At 44.3% G+C, this 14,802-nt stretch overlaps 1 protein-coding gene across 9 annotated transcripts in view; it reads right to left on the reverse strand.

Moving 5' to 3' along the window:
- BEST3 (bestrophin 3) overlaps positions 1-14,802 on the reverse strand; it is a 67,102-nt gene that overhangs the window by 17,478 nt on the left and 34,822 nt on the right. For 8 of the 9 annotated variants that reach the window (XM_067697303.1, XM_067697311.1, XM_067697309.1 and 5 more), the window contains one exon: positions 2,876-8,634. The exons of the other annotated variant lie outside the window; for it this stretch is intronic. In XM_067697303.1, coding sequence (XP_067553404.1) covers positions 7,704-8,634 — 931 coding nt within the window. In that variant the 3' untranslated portion in view covers positions 2,876-7,703. Of the gene's footprint in view, positions 1-2,875; positions 8,635-14,802 lie in introns of those variants that run through there. 9 annotated transcript variants of the gene reach the window in all.

The following is a 14,802-nucleotide window of genomic DNA, read 5'->3' on the forward strand; positions in this document are numbered from 1 at the left end:
TCAAAGTTAAGGATTTCACAGCAAACGATACCATGGACGCTTTTAACAGACACACAAAAAACTGGAAAAGACTATTGCAACGTCCAAAATTAACAAGGGTCTGCTGTCGTTCTGGAATATAAAAGGGACTCCCAAAAACAAACAAGAAAGATATAGAATCCCCGTTAGATAAAAGGGCAAGGAATTTGAAAAGTCAGTTTTCAGAAGAGGAGTCCCCAAAGAATGAACAAGTATATGAAGAGATACTTGATGTCATTAATAAATCAAATAACTGTCATGCAGTAACCAGTAATGTATAATTGGCAGGTAAATGTCAGTTAAACAGCAAGTAGGTGCCACTTTACACTTGTTAGACTGGAAAAATTAGAAACCTAGGTGATGCCAGGCATGTGGTGGGGAAGGGGCAGTGGAGATACGATGTGCAGTTGGTGGGGGGCTGCCACTCGGTGCCGTTATTCTGGAGCGCCATCTGGCAATAGCGGTGAGGTTAAATATATTCCCACCCTGTGACCCAGTGACTCTGCTCATGGGTTTACACCCCAAAGAAACTCCTACGGGGCCATAAAGGAATGCCTCTGAGGTGCTTACTGTGGAGGGTGGGGGGTGGAGGCAACCTGGGGAGTGGATAAGTCAGCTCCCAGACATCTTAGAACGTGCAGGACTTAGAAGCAATGGATGAGACGTACACAGGGAACTTGGGAGGATCTTAAAACATGGTATGGAGTGAAAAACAAACCAACAAAGAAACAGATGAAGCCTACAGTATAAACATTTACAGAAGTTAAGAACCCTTGCACATAAAACAGTAACACACCTTTTGTAAGACTGCAAATAAAGGGCTTTACATTAAACAAACTAAAATGGTTGGGAGGGGGAACAAGATTGGGGATGAAAGGAAGCAAACAGACATACAAACAAGCAAACCAGCTGAACTTCAGAGGGCATTTTGATATTTACCTAGACCTGCAGAAGAGAGTGACAGATGGGTGAGGAGGGTGAGAGGGACAGATCGCCCACCCACCCAGTTTTAGCTGAAACTGTAGTTGCTAATGTTTCATGAATGATTATGAATAAAAGTCCAACTGGTGACATCATCCAGAACTGCACTAGTCCTCTGATGTTAGCCTCCTGGAAGTGCTGGAGAATGCATGAGGTGGAGGAATCCGTGAGTTTGCTTGGCCCATGGGGAGCACGTATACTGATCCTACCCATTTTAACTATTTTCTACTGAAAAATAAAGTACCAGGTTATCCGTCTAGAAGATACGGTTTATTTCTTTGGTCCTAAGTAAGACATATATAAAGGCCAAAGCTGGATCAGGTGTCTATCCATGGTCTAGCAGTTTATTGGCACAAACCCTTGCATAATATTTGGCAAAATCTATTGTCGTCACCCTTTATATAAGCTACATTCTCAGAAAATTATAGTCATGCTAGCAATGGTGTTTAATTCACCTTACTGGTAAGAGCCATCCAAGGAATTCTCTAAGGGTGAAACTCAGGGTTTCCATCCAGTTTTTCGGGATTTGACATATCAGATCCTTTAGCATCGAGGGAGGAATGGTGATTAGTTCATAGCTTGTACACAGAATAAGAATTTCACCAGTTGCTGGGTTCATCTGTTCTCTTTTAGTTCTATTTCTTTCTCTGGATTATCTCTCTTCATTAATCTCCTTGGTGGTTGTCTCATTTACACCTTCCTGTTGGCCTAAGTCAGATTTCCCAATCTCATTATTTTTGGGCTCCACAGTTGTTGTGCCTGTCTGTCCTGTGCATTGCAGGATGTTTAGCAACATCCCTGGCCTCTTTCCACTAGATGCCAGTAACACTCCCCAGTGTGACAACCCAGAATGTCTCCAGACATTGCCAAATGTTTCCTGGGTACAAAAGTGCCTCAGGTTAATAACCATTAACTAGACAAAGAACTTGGAACGCATCAGCATTTCTGTACAAAAGGTATTTTAGAAATGTTCTTATCCTCTTTCAGGAGACAAGATACAGCATTCCTTTTGCTGCTTCTGTTATGTAAATATCTAAAACTAGAAGTTCAGAAAAGATGGTTCCAGGGAACCATCTGGCCAAATCTACTTGTGGTGAAAGGAAGAGTTGGGCCCATTTTCTGAACTAATTCAGAAACAAAACACAAAAACTGATGGAAGTTCCTTAAAAAGCTACAAATAGAACTACCATATGACCCAGCAATCCCACTACTGGGCATATACCCTGAGAAAACCATAATTCAAAAAGAGTCATGTACCAAAATGTTCATTGCAGCTCTATTTACAATAGCCCAGAGATGGAAACAACCTAAGTGTCCATCATCGGATGAATGGATAAAGAAGATGTGGCACATATATACAATGGAATATTACTCAGCCATAAAAAGAGACGAAATTGAGCTATTTGTAATGAGGTGGATAGACCTAGAGTCTGTCATACAGAGTGAAGTAAGTCAGAAAGAGAGAGACAAATACCGTATGCTAACACATATATATGGAATTTAAGAAAAAAAAAATCGTGAAAAACCTAGAGGTGAAACAGGAATAAAGACACAGACTTACTAGAGAATGGACTTGAGGCTATGGGGAGGGGGAAGGGTAAACGGTGACAAAGCAATAAAGAGGCATGGACATGTATACACTACCAAACGTAAGGTAGATAGCTAGTGGGAAGCAGCCGCATAGCACAGGGAGATCAGCTCGGTGCTGTGTGACCGCCTGGAGGGGTGGGATAGGGAGGGTGGGAGGGAGGGTGACGCAAGCGGGAAGAGATATGGGAACATATGTATATATATAACTGATTCATTTTGTTGTGAAGCTGAAACTAACATACCATTGTAAAGCAATTATGCTCCAATAAAGATGTTTAAAAAAAAAAAAAAAAAAAACTGACTCTCCACACAGAGTTAACAGGGTACTTAGGGCAAATGTGTTTTTTGTGCCTCTGTTTTCCAGGGTAATTGCTTCCGTTTTCTTTTTGCCACATCTAGGGTTCTCTAAGATTTGCAATAGGAGAACAATTCTGGTATTCTTGAATTGGTTCCTTTGACTCAATAGCCACTGCCATAAATACTGTCTTAAAAATTAGGGTTCACAGAACTAAGAAACACAGAAAGCATGTGAGGGGACTTCCCTGGTGACACAGCGGTTAAGAATCCACCTGCCAATGCAGGGGACATGTGTTCGAACTCTGGTCTGGGAAGATCCCACATGCCGCGGAGCAACTAAGCCCGTGCACCACAACTACTGAGCCTGTGCTCTAGAGCCTGTGAGCCACAACTACTGAGCCCGTGTGCCACAAATACTGAAACCTGGGCTCCTAGAGCCTGTGCTCCGCGACAAGAGAAGCCACCACATGAGAAGCCCACACACTGCAACGAAGAGTAACCCCCGCTTGCTGCAACTAGAGAAAGCCCGCACGCAGCAACGAAGACACAACACAGCCAAAAATAAAGAAATAAATAAATTTATGAAAAAAGGAAAGAAAGCATGTGAAAGGATTGAGGATCTACCTGAGAGTATTCCATAAGACAAAATGAGGAAGATCCTTGCTTATTCCTATTGATACCACAGCACTTCAGAAAATGACTGATGTTGATCATATAGATGATGATTGTGAAGAGGAAAAGGAATTAGATTCTAAACTGGCTCCTGCTTAAGAATTTTTTACAGTTGTAGTTATTATTCCCCCTTAACTGATATAGGACCAGGTTTAGGGAGATTAGATGCCCTAAGAGGGTCCTCCAACTGCAAACCAGAGGTGCTAAATCCTCTAGAATTATAGTGGAAAGAACAAAGGCAATTGATTTTTTTTCTAGTTCCATATTTTGACTGAGGAGATTGATACGTAAAATGGGTAAGGAGCAGAATTTATCACCATGATGATGAGGCCGGCTTTTGTGGGGAGTGAAGGTTTGAGAAAAACGCTGGAGAAAAGGAAGATGTGGTAGACATTGGGAAGCATATGAAACAAAACAAAAATAGAAGCCCAAAGAGAAATGGCAAGCTTTCTGAATGAAAGAGCTCAGCAGCCTGGAGAACAGGGGATCCCGATAAGCAAATTACTCAAGTGGAAAGGGAGAAAAGGATGCCTTTTCTCTGCAGTTCGTGGTGAATCCACGGGGGCATCAATTCCCAGTCGGGCCAGTCACCCACACAGTGCTGCCTGGGGCTCCCCGCCTTTTCACATAAACTCCCTCAGCTCCTCATGCGGCCAGTGAGGTGGGGCAGAGAAGAGCCCATTTCACAGATAAGGATAGGAGAGATAGAGGAGGGGGCCTTGTTCAAGTTCACAAAGCCACTCAGAGGGAAGTCACACACCGGGTTTCTCATCCTCATTCCATCACACCACATGGCTGCCTGGGCTCAGCAGACTTTATGATAAGAAGGTCTTAGAACAATGAATGAGGATTGAATCAATTTCTCTGGAGAAGGAGGAAGCTAGAGGGGAAACACTAAATAAGAGGGGTGTATAGTTAAGTGAGTCTTTTCTTTAAACTAATGGTAAATTATATATTTCTCCATTCTATTGAAAATATGTTTTCCAAAGCTTAGCTGAACTGGGCTGCAATGGATGCCTGGAGCTGTGGAGGCGATGCCCCAAGAAATAGACGGTACCGTTAAAGAGGGGAGAGAGTAACCTTTGTTCTGGAGGGGCAGTCATCCCTAAATTCTTGGATGACAGAGAAAAAGCTCCTGGGCTTTTATCTTTGCTGACCTGGGGATCCTGGCATCAGGGCAGAGTCATCATCTCTGGAGAAAAGAGAGAGAATGCAGTAAGTAGGGCTTGGCCTCATTGCACCTCTGGCTTGTGGATTATGTTTAATGCAGAGCAGAGATGAGCCTGTTCTTGGAATGGATGAGCCCAAACGACTAAGCCGCTGGACGTTGTGACCATTCATCCACCGGGTGGAAGTTTCCAGAACTCAGGAGAAGATGGGCTAGGCAGGCAATACAATCAGTCACAGGAGAAGAAATCATTTTGTTTTTGCAACTTCAGTCTGCATTGGGTAAAAACTCATGTAAGAGTGAAGAGAGAATTTCTTCATCTGATCTGGGCAACTGCTGGCTTGAATTTATAGCTGAATTCCACCACCTGGGCTCATTGAATGAGCCATTATTCAGTTTTCAGTGCAAGGAGGAAATAGAGGCCACCTCAAATTTTGATGAAATATTGAGGAAATTAAATAATTCTTTGGACAAAGATGCATAAGGGATGGAGGGAAGCAGAGATAAATGAACTCTCCTGGTCCTCCACAAAATGTATGATCCTGTTTGTGTATAATATATCACTTTGGATTTAGGAACACAAATTGATTATATTTCAAAAGCAGCTAAGTAGAAACTTATTTGAATTTGAGCAATAGATAAAGCCAAAGAGAAGAGAATAGAAGATTTAAGTTGAAACATCCAAGAAAATAGCGTTAGGAGGCTGGGAGAAGGTTAGGGTTCCTGCGTTTTAGCAGCGTTGCATTGGGGCCTGATTGCATAGTCCATATATAATGCTCCAGGAACATGGGTGCCTTTTCCAGGTGCTAACACTATTGACCAACACAGAGAACCATCAACGTAGAGCATTTCTTCCAACATTATTACCTTTTAGTCCTTTGAGAAAAATTAGTTCAAGAAAATGTCATTGCTGTCATGTAGCTGGGATGGCCCAGTTGGATGCAGTGTCTTGTAAAAATGTGCTAATGTTATAGCACATGATAACATTGCATAATGAGAGGAGCTGGGGAAGGAAGGAGAGGGTTCTGCTAACTTTCATCTGTCAGAAAAATGAAGAGGACCATGGCTAGGCTTCAAGTTGGAGCACTGCCCTCCTGTACACATGCATATAAGGTCCAGGTGGACTTAAGCAGGGAGGACCCAGAAAGGCCTCCAAGGCTGGAGAGACTTAGGCCTGGCTCCCGTGGGGCATCCTCCGGAATTCTGGGCAAATTGCTGGTAGATTCAGGGCCCTACAGAGAGCACAGCATTGTCGAAGTGCACTGGACAAGAGTGTGGGCTCTTGAGTCAGATAAACCTGGGCTTGAACCCAAGCCCTGCCACTTCCTAGCTGTGTGATTTTAGTCAAATTACTTCTCTAAAGCCTCTGTTTTCTTCATCTTTAAAATGGAGATAGGGACTTCCCCGGTGGTCCAGTGGTTAAGACTCTGCGCTTCCACTGCAGGGGGGTGTGGGTTTGATCCCAGTCGGGGAACTAAGATCCCACCTGCCGCGCGGCCAAAAAGAAAAATAATAATAATAAAGAAAGCATTGGTCTGCTAAGGTATATTATTTGGATAAAAGAATAACAACTAACATTGAGAAATGAAAGACTCTTTTAAAAAATAATAAAGTAAAATAGAGATAATAGTGTATCAATTCATAGGATTCCTGCGAGGATTGGTGGGATTATCTGTTTTTACACGCTATTGTGAACACTCAGTAAGTGGTAGCAATTAGGGCTAGTTTGTTTTTGAGCTCGTAGTCAAGCTTCATCATATGACAGAAATAGTGAGAGCAGCACTCATTAGCATGGCCTTCCAGTTAAAGTTGGGAGCTGCCAACAAACAGCCACCCAGGAACTCCTTGGAGGAAGTTAGTCAATGTCCCATCCCCATCATACAGTCCTGGACCCCCTTAACCTCCCAGCTCCAATACCCTACTTCATCCCAAACAACCTGGCAGACACAGTAACTGGTCCCATGTCATGACACGATGGGGATTTTTCTTTAAGAGTCTGAGTGAAACAGTTTGAAACCTTGTTATTTGGTTCCATAGCATTTGGTTATGCAGGTCTCATGCCCTCGTGGCTTCTCCGGTGTTCAAGACCTAAGAGTGGAGGCAGAGAGAGACGGTCACGGCTGAGAGGGCATGGGGGACACAGCAGGTCCCATGCCCCTTCCCTCGAGGCTGGGAGGAGCCCGGCTGCACTTACTGACACTTTGATCGCTCTGTAGGAGGCTTTGCCAATGCCTCGTGCTTTTAAAACTGTGGCAAGAAGTAAGCCACAGAGTTGGCAGGAGAAAATGTTACAGCCTGAAAGGTGGGACGGATGAGAATCACCGGAGAAGGAGCAAGACTAGGGGGACGAGAAGAACAATAGGATGAGGGAATAAAGGGGGAAGAGAGAAAAATGAAGTCCGGGAGGTCGGAGGTCGGAAAGGAAATTGAAGGGAGATGGAGCTTCCTGATGCTGATGAGGCTTAAGAATTAGGAAAGATAAGAGTTATAGAAAGTGGGGTGAGATGGTTAGAAAGCCTCAAACAAGGAATCAGCGTTAGGAAGGGGCTTTTGAGGCATCGTATGATCCATCTGCCTGTCTTTATAACTGAAGCAAAGAAGAAAGGGAAAAAAAAAAAAAGGGAAGAGAGAATCCTTTGTTTCTCTATTGGCAAAACTGGGGGATTGGACCATGATCTATAAAGCCCTTTGCAAAGCTAACAATCTATGAATTTATAAGGCGTATATATTTATATATTTCAGGTTCCTTATTTGGTTAAGATACCTCACTGTGGTCTGCGTAACTTCCATGAAAGTCACTTTGTAGTGGGTGGCGTGAATGTGTTTGATTTTCTCAGGTCTCAAAAAGTCAGGATCATAATGCCCTTCAAAGTTTTAAGTAGCTTATACGGTATGATCATTTTAAAAAAAAAATTGACCAGCCCCCAGGTATGTTCTGGAACTAATACTTGAACTTTTGGGAAAGTAAGAATCTAGGCTAGAGCCAGGTCCTAGAACTTTCTGGCCTTCCTTTGGGTGACTCCTCCGTTTGCTCGTGGTTAAACTCTATGATATCCGTTTCCTTGGTGTCCAGGTTTTCCATTAAATACAGCACATCAGGAGAGACTCGAGAACCAGCCACAATGTTGATTCCACCGGTCTCTGAGGATGTTTCTGTGTCAAGTAAAGGAACTGGCTCAGGGCTCACGGGATCCAGACTTAGGCCTGCCAGGGAGGTGCGGCTGGACTCCACCAACCTCGGGAGGCTCCACCTTTCTGGGGACTTGTCACTCTCATGAGGGTCCTCCTCAGAGGCAAACTGGAGGAGGTTTCTCTCAGCTTTGGCTGGAACAGTCTGGAAACTGGGGTCCCTAGAAGGTGTCCCTTTCTCTGAGGGGAACGGGACTGACCCCACAGGGTCCTCCTGCTGCCCAGTCCTGCTCGGCTGAACCCCAGTGAAGTCAGAGCTCTGGATAGAGGCAGTGGAGTCGTGGTGGTCGTCCTCTGCCCTGGACACTGCCGCTTCGGCTGCTGTGACCAGTACCTCAGGGACCCGCGGCGGTTTGGTGGGGTGGCCCCTCACACTGGACGGTGGAGTCAGGCTGGCCTGTCGGAGGGTGGGCAGCTCTCCCAGGCTGGCGTGCAGCTTGGGGCTCCCCTCTGGGGTGCAGTGGTGCTTCCAGGTGGCTGAGGCATGGTGGGGACTTCTCGAGGGCACGTGCAGCAGGTCCCTGGCTGGGCTGAGGTCGCCCGGGGGTAAGAACGTGGAGCTGTCGCTGGCCTGTCTCCTGTAGCTTCTCCTCCTGGGGCTGGAGGTGCGTTCGTGGGTGCTCAGGAACCTCTTGACTCTTCCAATCATGGAGCGGCGATGGCCATGCTTCTCGTAATCCCACAGCCAGTCCTCGCCAGGCAGGTCGGACCCCGACAGCCTGAAACACACAAGGACAAAATGCAGGCAGAGCAGCTTCAGGGGCCTAACTTTGTGTTGGGGCCAGAGGCTCAAAGGTAAGGACTGAGTTCGGTATTTTCACATTACAGATTTTGAAAGGGAAGAGGGAGGGGGACTTTAACTGGAGATAATCTAGCAGAGGTTCTCAAACTTTTGGGTCACTGGACCCTTTTAAACTTCTAAAAAATTACTGAGTACCCTGGCGAGATTTGTTTATGTGGTTATAGCTATTGCTAGTTACTGTGTGAGAAATGATGACTGAGGAATATGAAAAAGCACAAGAATGTGCAAGCACTCATTCCATTAACTAAGTGATGACATCACTACCTAGCCTCTGGAAAATTCTACCGTACCCTCACAAAGGGACAAGAGTGAAAAAGGCAGATAAGTTTCATGTTATTATGAAAATAGTTTTGACCTTAAGGACTTGGGTCTTGGGGTCTTGGTTCTTGGGGATTTCCAGAGGTCCCCAGCCCATATTTTGAGAATCACTGATCTAGAGACTTAGATGTTAAAAAAAAAAAAAAGATATAGTATGTGTTCTTTCTCCCTTGTTACAGGTGAACTAAAGTCATGTTTTCCCAGGACCCATATAACCCCCCAAAACAATGGATCACAGCTAAATTCAAGACAGTCCAAACAACAGCTAACATTTGCTGACTATGCACCTTCCATGTATTAATTCATTCAATTATCACAGTAATCGTGTATGTTAGTATCATTATTATTCACATTCTGCAGGTGAGGAAACTGAGGCCCTGAGAGATTCATTAAGGCTATGTAGCTAGTGAGGGCTAAACCCAGAAATCTGATTCCAGAGCCTTTGTTCTTAATCTCTTCTATATAAAGTCTGCTACGTAGGTGTCAAGAGATGAGGTAGAGCCCGGGAGCAAAATAATGTGTAAAATACAGTCCTTGCCCAGAGGTCATTTGCTGACATTCCTGGTCCATGCTTTGCACTTCTGTACTTGTGGGAAAGAGTACATCCATGAAGGTGATGTGGACTCGCAATGCACTTGGGCTCCGCTGGTGACTAAGTCTGATGGATTTGTTGTTGCTAAGAATATCCTGCTGAATTTTTAACATTTGAGACATAAAACAAATAATCCTCCCATTTTTAATCTTCTCCTTCAAGGCTGAAATAAAAGGATAACTGAGAAAACAGTAAGGGATATTGGTTAGTAAGGCAGGCTCCTGCCTCAGATTCTGTGGTTATTTGTCTCACATCCCTGTGGATATACAGTCTTAACGAAGTTCCAAGAGAAAATGCTTAAAGCCCTGCCCGTGATCAGGCCAGCCTAGTCCAGTGTTCGCACTGACATCCATGGTGACAAGATGCTTTAACCAGGTGCATTTTATGGGACATAAAGGGAAAACTTGGAACAGTGTAATATTGGTGTAACCTGAAAGGGCAAAGTGAGCAGCCAAAGAAAACGTTGTTCCTCCATGTGTATGAATAAAAGATGGATGATTGAGATGATTAACTGGCTAAATGTCCTGGGATAGCATTCGATTACAACCTTGTGCTGTTATTCTAAAGCCTCGGCAGTGCCCTTGGCTACCAGATAGACTTCTGGCCCACCTTCCACTGTTCACGGCTCGGATTCTGTTACATTGACTTGAGAAACGCAGACTCATGCTTCAGCAGCCTTGGTGACGCTGCTTGGTGCATTTCATTAGGTCAGATCTCCAGTCACACTTCAGGAACCCATTTCTTTACGGAGGACACCAGAGCAGTTGGTCACTAAGGTTGCTGTGCCGGATGTGCTCTGGGAATCCGAGGTGGAGCTGGCAGTGTCTCTTTATAGGACAGGCCTCTGTCCTCCATTTGGGATCTTCACTTTTTATTTGGGATTTGCCTTCCTTAATTACTCTTTAAGCCACACAACCTTGTAAGAATGACAAAATCTTCTAGGAAAAAAATGTTTGTATTATGGTTACTTCAAAACTTCGTGAACCCTAAGGAAAAAACTTTCTAACTATGCACTGATGTAGTGGATATGTACACTCAACTGAGGCAAAGGATTAAGGCCTTGGGTCACACACTGGAGAAAAACAAACCAGTTGCAGAGAGCAAACAGGCCAGTGCTCTTGCTGATGTTCTACTGATTCACCCACCGACGTCGGGCAGGACTGCCCATGAGGTCCTATTGCACCTTCCTGCCTCTGAGACTGTGGTGTGGATGCATGAGATTTATCCACATAGCCAGCTAAATGCATTGAGCATCTGCCATGAACACATTTGTTGCATTAAGTTCTGTATAACATAGTTTAGAAGGAGGAAGAAGGCGTATATAAATAGCTAAATTGGGGGCAAAGTAAGTTGTTGAGCTGGTCTTTGACACTGCAAAGGAAACAGATAAGCAGAGAAGGGACAGAATATTGCAGGTGGAAGAAGTGACTTGAGAAAATTAGCAGGGAACTTCAGGTGTTTGTGAGGAATGGGAAATACTTGGATTAGTGTACAGAATAGTGTCAGGCATAAAACTGGTAGCCTTGGACTGCGTCATGAAGAGTCTTATATACCAGGTAGAGGGATTAGGGCTTTCCCCCAGAGGCAGTGGGCAGCTGTGGGTTGTCTTTGCGAGCGGAGGGCATAACTAGAATTGTGTCATTTGGTAGTCGTGTCCAAGTGGGAAAAGCTACATGGAAAGCAACACTGTTGAATGTTCTCATCCAGAAATGCTTTGGATAAGAAACATGACTTGGGAACTTTCTTTCTTTCTTTTTTTTCAATAAATAAATAAATAAACATTTTTAAAGGGTTATTAAGAAATAAGGCAAATAAAATGAATATTGATAGGAATGAAGCAAAGAGGAAAATGAGAGGAGAAAAGGACTTCCCTGGCGGTCCCGTGGCCAAGACTCCACTGTTCCACTGCAGGGGGCATGGGCTCAATCCTTGGTCGGGATCCCGCATCCCACATCCCACATGACGTGTGGCACGGCAAAAAAACAAAACAAAACAAAAATCAGGGGGCTAGCAACCTGGGAGAAGGTGGACGTGAGTCCCAGAACCAGCTCTGGAGATTCTGCTTGGCCATGAAAGTTTTTAAAGGGGAAAAAGGGGAGGTAATCTTAATGACTTGGGAACTTTCCACACCATTAGTCAGAAAGACCCATTAGTGGGTCTTTGGAAGAACACTTTGTGGTCTGTGATCTGGGGGGGCAGTTTTCTGAATCTCATGCTGGAGTGATGAAGGAAGTCCTCCAGCTCTTCATGCTATCAAAGTGCAGAAGTGAAACTCCCCAGCGTGACAGACCTAATGACCTTTCTTCCAAATGTTTCTGTGATGGAGGTTTCATTGCCAACACACAAGACCCATCTCCTTTCTCTGGTTCCTAATATTACAGCAGAAACTGAGGTTTGAGGACAAAATGGTTTAAGGCTGAAAACATGCAGAATAGAATACATTAAAGATTATTTTTTTCCCAGTTGAAAGGATGTATCTTTTAGGTCCTTTGAGACTTTCTGCTCCTCCTTATTTGATTTTTATTTTATTTTATTATATTTTAAAGGGAACTTTATTATTTTTATTTATTTATTTTTGGCTGCATTGGGTCTTCATTGCTGCATGTGGGCTTCTCTAGTTGCAGCAAGCAGGGGCCACTCTTCGTTGTGGTGCGCGGGCTTCTCATTGCAGTGGCTTCTCTTGTTGTGGAGCACGGGCTCTAGGCGCGCGGGCTTTAGTAGTTGTGGCACGAGGGCTCAGTAGTTGTGGTGCACGGGCTTAGTTGCTCTGTGGCATGTGGGATCTTCCCGGGCCAGGGATTGAACCCGTGTCCTCTGCATTGGCAGGTGGGTTCTTAACCACTGTGCCACCAGGGAAGCCCCTTATTTGATTTTTAAAGACCTTTAGTATAGGATTAGTACAATCCTGAGGCCCAAATATAACACCACTTAAAATGCCCCAAAACAATTATAGCAGAAACATTGTATGATAGAATGTAATAACCCTCATTATATTGCTATATTTTAGAGAAGATCAGCTGAAAAACCTAGGTCTGATGTTCTGGAATTCACTCAGACTGAGATAGGCAGGTAATTAGAGACCGGAGGATGTGCATGGAAAGTGCCATGCAGCCATTAGTGTCCAGCAGGTGGAATTTGAGAATTGCCTCTGTGGTGAGGAGAATGATTTATTTCGGGGGCTTGCAGAGCCAGGTTTACTGCTGCCTAGGTTGACCCCAGCTGTATGACCTTCGGAGAGTCACTTAACCTCCCTGTGGCTTAGCATCATACTTGAGTACAACAATACTTACTTTACCTGCTTTGCAAGGGTGTTTGGAAGTTCAAAAGGAATAATATACATGGAAACGCTTTGAAAAGTAGACGATATAAAAAGGACTCTGTCAATGACTGGCACCCTTTCAGAGATGGTTTCCAAATCATCATCGACTACGCATGGTTAGAGGAAATAATAGTGTCTGTCCAAAAGTCACTCCCTTTTCTCCTTCAAGCGTGTCCTTTAAAAATGCTGCTACATCTCGAAGCTGCCACCTAACAATTAACATGTTGGAAGGGATGACAACAACAGTTGTTTATTGATGAGACTAGGGTACTGAGTAGGTGGAGGGGAAATATAGGATGGGAGGAAGCTGGATTTTTTGAGAGAAAGAAGATAAGACCAGTCAGGTGGTGGCACAATATACATCATCAATGCAGAAAAAGTGAGAATGAGAAAGGTTGTGGCACGTATTGGGCTATTTGTGAAAGGGAGGAGAAGTGTACGTGGCCGGAGAGAGAATAGATTATGTTAAGCTCGGCGGGCTAGTTGGTTCTAGTTGAGTCTGGAAGGAGGCAGAGCATGCATTATTTCTACAGGTCAAATCGATGTCAGGATTGGGATGTGTTCTGATTTCAATCTCAAGTGTTAAAAAAAGACCCCCAATTTTCAAGATGCCTATTGAGCACCTACAAACGGTCAACCCCTCAGTCTCCCTTGCCAATGACTAATGTCTGAGGGCTCCAGCAGCTGTGATTTAATTAAGGCCTCTTGAAAAGATGCTTGGATGCTCAGGGGTGCAGAAGAATACTTGTCACCTCCTGTTACCGTAACAAAGAGGCAGGACACAGGACTGTGGAAGATGGCTGTAATGTATTTTTTTCAAAGCAAGCTTTTTGCAAAGGAAACCCCTTCTCATTAGTGTGATCAAGTAACTATAGAGCTTCAAAGACTGAAGAATAAAACTAGATGATCCTTGTCTTTCCTTCTCTGTGGCCACTTTTAAAGTGGAATTTTGACAATTTAAATTCCAATGATAGGTCATTTTAACAGAACTGAAATGAGGAATTTAGGAAAATGATCCTTAATACGATGAATTCTACTTCTCACATCAGATTTATTGTTTTCAAATTGCTTGTGTACTCAAAGTCAGGCCGCTGCCTTGGAGGAAGCCAGTAATTGCCTGAAAATCCGTCGGGGCAGAGGCACATGTGCAGGAGCCTTTATTCATGGACAAAGCAAAATGTACTCTTCAAACCCATTAGAGGCACACACTGTAATTTTTAACCTTCTGCACTACAGAATCACCGTCAAAGCTGTAGCCAGGGATTTATAAAATGAGTAAATAACCCTCATGCTAAGCTGGGAGGGGCGGGCTGAGTGTTGTGAGAAAACTCCAGTGGACAGAACGTTGTATCCACCCAGCAACACTCCCCCCCGAGCCCCTTCCCCCAGCGCCCTGCCCCACTGGCTAGGAAAGAGTTTCAAGCTGTGGAGCATCAGTGGAGGTTGTTGAGGCCAGAGAGCTGGACACCACCTACCCGCTGCCTCTCTGTTGCCTCTCTGATAGTTTGGACCAAGGATTATGGCAAATCTGGTTAAAGAACAAGCATATCTAGCCTCACATTACCATTAGTCTCACCTGGCCTCCATTGGCTGTCACAAAAAGAAATTGTGGCCCAAAGTTAAAGTCCCCACCTTTCCGTACTCTTGTATCCTATGAGAGTTTTGTTAGAAAAGGAAAGTAAGCCATCTATACCTCTCATACCACTTAGAAGGTGAAAACTAAGCACCAGTGGTGACCCCATGCCGGTAAATGAAAGAATCCCTGAGCAAGTTCTAAAATTATGAACTTAATGCACATCCATCTCCTTGGGAGTTTCCATCTCTCCTTTCCCTTCTGGTACATGAAGTGAAAATCA

Source organism: Pseudorca crassidens, chromosome 11 (genome assembly GCF_039906515.1).
Source record: "Pseudorca crassidens isolate mPseCra1 chromosome 11, mPseCra1.hap1, whole genome shotgun sequence".
Classification (NCBI taxonomy): domain Eukaryota; kingdom Metazoa; phylum Chordata; class Mammalia; order Artiodactyla; family Delphinidae; genus Pseudorca; species Pseudorca crassidens.